The sequence below is a fragment of the Nicotiana sylvestris genome, chromosome 1 (genome assembly GCF_000393655.2).
Source record: "Nicotiana sylvestris chromosome 1, ASM39365v2, whole genome shotgun sequence".
NCBI lineage: Eukaryota > Viridiplantae > Streptophyta > Magnoliopsida > Solanales > Solanaceae > Nicotiana > Nicotiana sylvestris.
This window is the reverse complement of record NC_091057.1, coordinates 54,465,781-54,474,006: the sequence shown is the minus strand read 5'-3', so window position 1 is coordinate 54,474,006 and position 8,226 is coordinate 54,465,781. Positions and strand designations below refer to the sequence as shown.

General features: G+C 40.3%; 2 protein-coding genes across 2 annotated transcripts; both read left to right on the top strand.

Annotated features, from left to right (window-relative positions):
- The first annotated feature begins 1,000 nt into the window (after positions 1-1,000).
- On the top strand, positions 1,001-1,459 carry LOC138870116 (uncharacterized). Its single transcript, XM_070147746.1, has one exon. The coding sequence runs from the start codon at positions 1,001-1,003 to the stop codon at positions 1,457-1,459; it is 459 nt and encodes a 152-aa protein (XP_070003847.1).
- Positions 1,460-7,222: 5,763 nt separating this feature from the next.
- Positions 7,223-7,603, top strand: LOC138870112 (secreted RxLR effector protein 161-like). The gene has a single exon (XM_070147743.1). The coding sequence runs from the start codon at positions 7,223-7,225 to the stop codon at positions 7,601-7,603; it is 381 nt and encodes a 126-aa protein (XP_070003844.1).
- Positions 7,604-8,226: the final 623 nt, after the last annotated feature.

Genomic DNA, 8,226 nt, shown 5'->3' with positions numbered 1-8,226 from the left:
TTCCATTTCATTTATGATTGCATGCAAGCTTTGAGTTTCTAAATCTCAAGTTGACTACTACTCCCATCATTACCGCTCCAAATTGGAGTGTTCCTTTTGAGCTTATGTGTGATGCTAGTGATATAGCGGTAGGGGCCATTTTGGGGCAACACATCAACAAGATCTTTCATCTGGTCAATTATGCAAGCAAGACTATGAATAGTGCCCTAGTCAACTACACCATTATGGAGAAAGAGCTTCTTTCCATTATGTTTGCTATGGAAATTTTTCACCCGTACTTGATGGGTGCAAAGGTGATTGTTCATATAGATCATGCGGAGCTTCGCTATCTCATGAGCAAGAAAGATTCTAAAGCCTATTTGGTGAGATGGGTACTTCCATTTCAAGAGTTTGATATTGACATCCAAGATCGAAAAGGGAGTGAAAACCAAGTGGCAGACCATTTGTCTCGATTAGAGGAGGAGGGAAGGCTGCATGATGGACTTGAAATCAATGACTCCTTCCCCGATGAACAACTTTTGGCTATTTCTATGAAGGAGGTGCCTTGGTTCATTGATTTGGCAAATTATCTTGTAAGCGGTATCATTCCGGTTGAGTTCTCTTCAAACCAAAGGAAGAAGCTCAAACAGGATTGTGAAGACTACTATTGGGATGAACCGTACCTTTTTCGGATTTGCATGGATGTAGTGATTAGAAGATGTGTACCGGGGGAGGAACAAGTGGGTTTTCTTGGGGCTTGTCATTCTTCGCCTTATGGTGGTCACCATGGTGGAGCAAGAACGACGACCAAAGTGTTAAGTTTCCGTTTTATTGGCCCACTCTCTACAAGGATGTTAGTGAGATTTTCAAGCATTGTGATGAATGCCAAAGGGTCGGTGGAATCTCAAAGAAAAATGAAATACCCCTCACCACCATCTTGGAGATTGACATTTTTTATGTGTGGGGATATTGACTTCATGGGCCCGTTTGTGATCTCTTGTGGAACACCTACATCCTAGTCATGGTTGATTTTATTTCTAAGTGGGTTGAGGCCGTTGCTTTGCCCAACAATGAAGTGAGGAGTGTGGTGGCATTTTTGAAGAAGAACATCTTTACAAGATTTGGTACTCCAAGGGCTATCATAAGTGATGGGGGTTCACATTTTTGTAGCAAGGCTTTCGACACCTTACTCACCAAGTATGGTGTCACTCACAAAGTTACGACCCCCTATCATCCTCAAGAAAGTGGTCAAGTAGAAGTCTCCAACCGGGAGATAAAGAGTATTTTGTCAAAGACAGTGAAAGCCAACCGGACGGATTGGTCAAAGAAACTCGATGATGCTCTATGGGCTTATAGGATGGCTTACAAAACACCAATCGGGATGTATCCATACCGGTTGGTGTTCGGGAAGGCTTGTCATCCTCCGGTGGAACTTGAGAATAAGGCCGTGTGGGCTTTGAAGAAGTTGAACCTTAAATAGGAAGTCGCCGTCAACTTAAGGGTGGCACAATTGAATAAGCTAGATGAGTTCCGGTACCATGCATATACAAGTTCATCCTTATGTCGCACCCCCTTTTTCCTCGAGGAGCCCGGGTTTCGATATTTGTGGGGGAAAATAACTCATTTCCTTTTGGAATAGGGTATTTAAAGAGTCGCCACCTAATGTATTATGGTGCGTGAGGGCACCTAGAGAGATTAACTCTTAGACTACTTTGCATTACCAGAGATTAGGGTAAGAGCTCGAAATAACCTTGAGGGGAAGGTGTTAGGCACCGCTCGCAGTCCACAATGGTGGGTCCCGGCCGAACTTAAATTATGTGAATTAGTCATTTAAACAGATAAATAGTTTTAACACGTATTTGCAAATAAAGGCATTCTAAGCACATATATGATTCAAGTAATGGAACAGGGGAGAAGGTTTGAACAAGTCACACATATATATAGAAAAGTAAATTTGTTTAAACAACGAAAGTTGGGAAATAGGGGTCCTAGGTTGGTTATCCTATAGGATCACACCCACACAATGCCCGGTAAACACTCCTCAACGAGGGGCTACACATGACATTAGCACGTAGTCATCATATTCCTTACTACCCAATCCCCTCCCCTTGGTCATAGCCTAAAGCATTCTAGCAACCTTGAAAAATACCATACGCGTGCATTACCCGTCCCTTTCTTTTGGCCCTGGAGGTGTTTAGGACCTCTAATTTAGGTAGTTCTAGACCATCCTAAGGTATTTAAAGGATAAAAGTCTAGGCGTCAATCAAAAACAATTAGGACTACATTTAAAGAGGGAGCGATTAAAGGCTCACATTTACCTCCACAAACATAACAAGTAAGTGCACGTTTCAAACAACAATTTAAAGTATTTAAGAGATGATAGACTTTAAATACTCTTACCTTATGTTTTGATGATCTAATAAACTTACTGTTAAGAACCAGATAGGGAACCTGACCTACTTGGATTGCTGCAAGCTTTAATGGATTCTAGCTAAAGGTGAACTTCAACAGCTTCAGGAGCTAGGAACCCACACAAGAACCTGATACTTTTGCGGTTTCCTCATAGCAGTACATAGTCAATTGGACATAGCTAGAAATGAAGTGACTGATGACACTGTTTCTGCCACACTGCATTGTCCGCCCATTCATTATCTAACCAAACAAAGTACTCACATCATTTCAAGTGATGTGATCAAGATGTACCCACAATGAGCTTTATACAAAACATCACTGGAAGGTTTCTGTTTCTCTTTCAAGCATCTTGCAAAAATAGAAGAAATCAATCCCCACAAGCTTGAAGAACAAGGTTGAACGCAACTATGAACCAATTCCAAAAAGATAGCCTATTGTTGTCCTAGTTGAGTTGTAACCTTGTTGTTTTACTTATTGTATCTCCTAAACTGCTTACCTAGAAGCGTTTGATTAGGAATCCTCTTGAAAATCCATAAACTCCTTGAGTTTATGTTGTGATTAGATTTAGTCATAAGGAAAAGTCTTTGTAATTGTAGAGTTACAAAGTGGCTTGTGGTGAGAGCATCACAAGTTAGAAAAAGCCTTTGTAACTATGAAGTCGCAAAGTGGCTTGTGGTAATAGTACCACAAGTTAGTTGAGTAAATCCTTTACAACAGGAATTATTGTAAAGTTGCTTGTAATAGGTAGATTACAAGTTAGTAAAGTTAAAAGCCTACAGGTGTAGGTCGTGATTTGATAATCCCTTTGTATGGGATTTTTCCACATAAAAAATCCTCTGCCTCATTTACATACTGTTTTATTAGCATTCTCAGCAGAATTTTGTAGAGGACCAGGTACTCTACAGTTTGGTGGACCCATACAACCTAACAATTGGTATTAGAGCGGGTTCCTCCTATCAAGCTAACACCTAGGAAGGATCCTCATGGCGGCTCCACCAAACTTTGAAGAAGGTCATTCCATATACCTACCCCCAAGTTTAATGGACAATGCTATTGGTTGTGGAAAGCTAGAATGCATGATTTCATCATGGCTGAGGATTGTGAGCTATGGGATATCATTTGCGATGGTCCTTATGTTCCAATCAAGGTACTAGATGAATTTCCAGTTTCAATGGCAAAAACCAGCAAATAATACACTAAATTAGATAAGAAAGCTGTGGAGAATAATTTTCGTGCCAAGACAATTCTAGTATATGGAATGGGACCTGAAGAGTACAATAGAACTCTACCTGCGACACTGTAACGGAAATATGGGAAGCTTTGCAAATAGCTCATGAGAGAACTACACAAGTAAAACAGTCTGAAGATAAACCTAATACTGGTGATAGTTCCATGATGGCAGTTGAAGGCGAGGAGATTGGATATGACTCAACTTTTGCTTTGATGGCTCAATCAGATGATGATGAAGACAATGGCAACAAAGAGGTAAACTTCAGGGATGTTTAGAGAAATCTGAAATCCTATTCTCCAAAAAGAAAACTCATGTGTTTAGCTGATGTTTTAATCACTGCCTTTTGTAGTCTTGCGGAGGATAGGGATTCTTTGATCTTAGAATTAGAAGAATCTGAACATACTAGAGAAGACTTAGTGGCTGCAGTTACTGACCATAAGAAAACCATTGAAATCCTTAGAAAAAAAAAGAGTGTTCTGTTGGTAGAAATTGCAGACCAAAGGGAAATAATAGTAAAACCATGGACTAAGTCAAAACCTGAAAGTTCTGAAAGAGGAAAGGAGATAGCAAGTGAGGAATACATTAGGCTTGAAGATGAGGTGAAAGCTATTAGATTTAGGATGTGTGCTAAAATTGAGAAAAACAAGCTTCTCCAAACCAATCTAGAAAGATTAATGAATGATCTTGAAAAGTCTCTAAAGTGGACCTGGTCCTCAGAAGCTACCACTGCCTTGCTTACTGATGATTTGAAAAAAGGCAAAGAGCAGGGTTCCAAAGGGAGAAAACTCCTCACAACCCTTACAGTAAGTACGTCACTATCTCTGATAATTGGTCTCGTACCCAATGTGGGAACACTGGGTTCTTCAAGGAAGGTGTCCAGGCCAAGAATTAATTAGTTCAGAAAGACAAAGTGGCTGCTGAAACTGTGACCACAAAAGAGGGACCAGGTTCTACTCACAAAAAACACACATTACCTGCATGGACTAAGAGAGCTCTCATTCATCCTCTTACTTACTACAAGGGACCCAAACTTGTTTGGGTTCCTAAAACTAACTCCTAATCTCTTGTGTAGGGAACAACGAAAGGAAGCGGTCAACAATGGTTCATGGATAGTAGGTGCTCAAAACACATGACTGGGAACACCATAGACTTTCTTTCACTAAAAGCCCTACAAGGAGGAAGTGTATCCTTTGGCAATGGTAAAAAGGGGTACATTCTTGGAGTTGGAAAGTTGGGAAGTCGCTCACTCATTCTATTGAAAATGTGTACTATGTCAATGGGCTTAAGTAAAATCTCCTGAGTGTTTCTCAAATCTGTGATAAAGAAAACAAGGTAGAATTGTTGTCCAAAATATGTACAGTTACTGACCTTGTGACCGGTGAAATAGTACTTGTGGCCAAAAGATACAAGAACATCTATGTTGCTGACTTCGAATCTTTACAGAGTGGTGATCTGAGTTGCCTGAAAGCTGTTGACGATGAGGCTGAACTATGGTACAGAAGTCTAGGCCATGCAAGCTTTTCCCTTCTGAACAAACTAATTCAGAAGGACCTGGTCCATGGTCTGCCTTTGTCACAATTTAAGATGCAGAAAGTTTGTGATGCCTGTGCTAGAGGAAAACATGTGAAGTCCTCCTTTATGTCTAAAAGGGATGTGAGCACCTCAAAGCCGCTTCAGCTTCTGCATATGGATCTATGTGGACCTATAAGGGTGCAAAGTAGAGGAGGAAAAAGATACATTTTCGTAATCGTGGATGACTATTCCAGATTCACATGGACTCTGTTTCTCAGAACAAAAGACGAAACTATTGAAGTGTTTGTATCCTTTGTGAAGAAAATCCAGGTGAAGATGGAGCCTAGAGTTGTATACATTAGATCAGATCATGGGACAGAATTTGACAATGTCAAATTTGATGAATTCTGTAATGAAAATGGCATCACTCACAACTTCTCAGCTCCCAAAACTCCCCAACAAAATGGAGTAGTAGAAAGGAAGAACAGAACTCTAGAAGAAATGTCAAGAACAATGCTGATTGACAGTGGAATTGCAAAGAACTTCTGGGCTGAAGCTGTCAACACTGCCTACTACTTAGTGAACAGGTGCATGATCAGATCATTTCTGAACAACACTCCGTATGAATTGTTGAATGGAAGAAAACCCAAGCTGACTCACCTAAGAATATTTGGATGCAAATGCTATGTTCTCAACAATGGAAAGGATCAACTTGGTAAATTTGATGCCAAAAGTGATGAAGGAATATTTCTTGGTTTCTCCTCTCAAAGCAAGACTTACAAGATATATAACAAACGGACTCAATGTGTCGAGGAAAGTGTCTATGTTATTTTTGATGAATCCTATCCATCATTTGAGAAGAGTGCTGAGGAAGATCAAGATGGAGAACCCTTACTCGTTCCTGGTGAAGTCATTAACATGACCAACGAAAAAGCAGATATGATGAGTCAAGTAAAGGAGCCAAATGAAGACAATGCTGCCTCATCATCAACAGAACCAAGCACTTCAATTACAACCACTGAAGCTGAAGAAAGGATGGTTGATGTAGTTCAGGGAACTCCACTAGCAACTGAGAGAAGGATAGAGGAAAATCAGCCAAACATACCTCCCTCCTCTCAGAATGAACGTCAGTCGTCTAACTGGAGACACCAAAGCTCTCACCCTATAGATAACATCATCACCCCTCTAGATTCCGAAGTACAAACCAGGTCAAGAGCCAGGAATTCATTTGCCTTCTCAGCCTTTCTCTCCCAGATAGAACCCAAAAATATCAAGGAGGCCTTGAAAGATGCAGATTGAATTACAGCCATGCAAGACGAGCTGCATCATCTTGAGAGAAATAATGTATGGCACCTGGTACCTAGACCCCTAGATCGAACCATTATAGGAACCAAGTGGGTAATCAGAAACAAGCTCGATGAAAATAGGGTTATCATAAGGAACTAGGCCAGGCTAGTGGTCTAAGGCTACAATCAAGAGGAAGGGATTAACTATGATGAAACGTTTGCTTCAGTGGCTCGCATGGAAGCTATCAGAATTCTAATCGCTTTTGCATCTCATATGCAATTCACCTTATTCCATATGGATGTCAAGAGTGCATTTTTGAATGGACTCCTTAAGGAAGAAGTCTATGTGAAGCAACCCCTATGGTTTGAATTTCATGGAGCACCCTGAATATGTGTTCAAACTGGAAAAAGCTCTGTGTGGGCTAAAGCAGGCTCCTCGAGCTTGGTATGAAAGACTGTCAAAGTTCCTCTTAGAAAATGGTTTTAAAAGAGGGAAAATTAACAACACTTTTTTCTTAAATAAACGAGGAAGGAACCTGCTCATCGTTTAGGTTTATGTTGATGATATCGTTTTTGGAGCAACAACTGACTCTCTATGTGAAGAATTTGCAAAACTTATGGGAAATGAATTTGAAATGAGCATGATGGGAGAACTAAACCTTTTCTTGGGTCTTCAAGTAAAACAGTCCCCAAAGGGTACTTCCATTTGTCAGCAAAATACATCAGGGAACTCTTGAAGAGGTTTAACATGGAAGCATCAAAGGTGATAGACACTCCCATTGCAACTGCCATTCGACTAGACATGGATGAAACTGGATCTCCTGTAAATCAAACAATGTATAGAGGCATTATTGGGTCTCTCCTCTATCTCACTATCAGTCGACCTGATATTGTTTTCAGCGTGGGGATATGTGCGAGGTTTCAATCAAATCCCAAGGAATCTCACTTGAAGGCTACCAAAAGAATACTAAGATATCTCAAAGTAACACAGGACCTGGTGCTGTATTATCCATCAGGTGACAGTTTTTATCTGATTGGGTATGCTGATGCAGACTATGCAGGTTATCTTGTGGTCAGAAAAAGCACTTCTGGAATGGCTCACTTCTTAGGTTCATGTCTTATCTCTTGGGGAACAAGAAGTAGAATTCAGTGGCTCTGTCAACAGCTAAAGCTGAATATGTAGCTGCAGCATCCTGCTGTGCTCAACTTCTATGGATCAAGCAGCAACTGGAGGATTTTGGGGTACTCACTAAGAGTGTGCCCCTTCTATGTGACAACACCAGTGCACTCAACATGGCCAAGAATCCAGTTCAACATAAAAGGACAAAACATATTGATGTGAGGCATCATTTTCTGAGAGATAATGTGGAGAAAGGGTTGATATGTATGAAGTTCTGCAGCACAGAAGATCAAATTGCAGACATTTTCACCAAGGCACTAAGTAGGGAACAGTTTGAAAGAAACAAAGTAAAGCTGGGACTGTTGAAGCCAAATTAAGAACCTGTTTCCTCTTTGGCTGGCTCTTATCCTTAAGAAATAACTAGCTCAAAGTGTTTTCTGGCCATGTCTAACTCACTTTAATACTGTTGCAGGTAAACACGCATGATGAGCATAGAGGCGATAGATGCAGTGCATGAATGATAAAAGAGGATTGATTCTTTTCAAAACAAAAAAAAAGAAGAAGAAAAAAAATAATTCAAGAACCATGTTCTCGTACTAAAGGTTAGTAGTTCTGTGCATCCTTTTAATACACGTCTTAAAAAGGATACAAAATACAACTTCCATGTCATCAACTTTTCAGATCTT

Bases quoted from the DNA above. Each gene is read 5' to 3' on its own strand.
- LOC138870116 (XM_070147746.1), top strand. From the start codon at position 1,001: ATGGTTGATTTTATTTCTAAGTGGGTTGAGGCCGTTGCTTTGCCCAAC.
- LOC138870112 (XM_070147743.1), top strand. From the start codon at position 7,223: ATGGATGAAACTGGATCTCCTGTAAATCAAACAATGTATAGAGGCATT.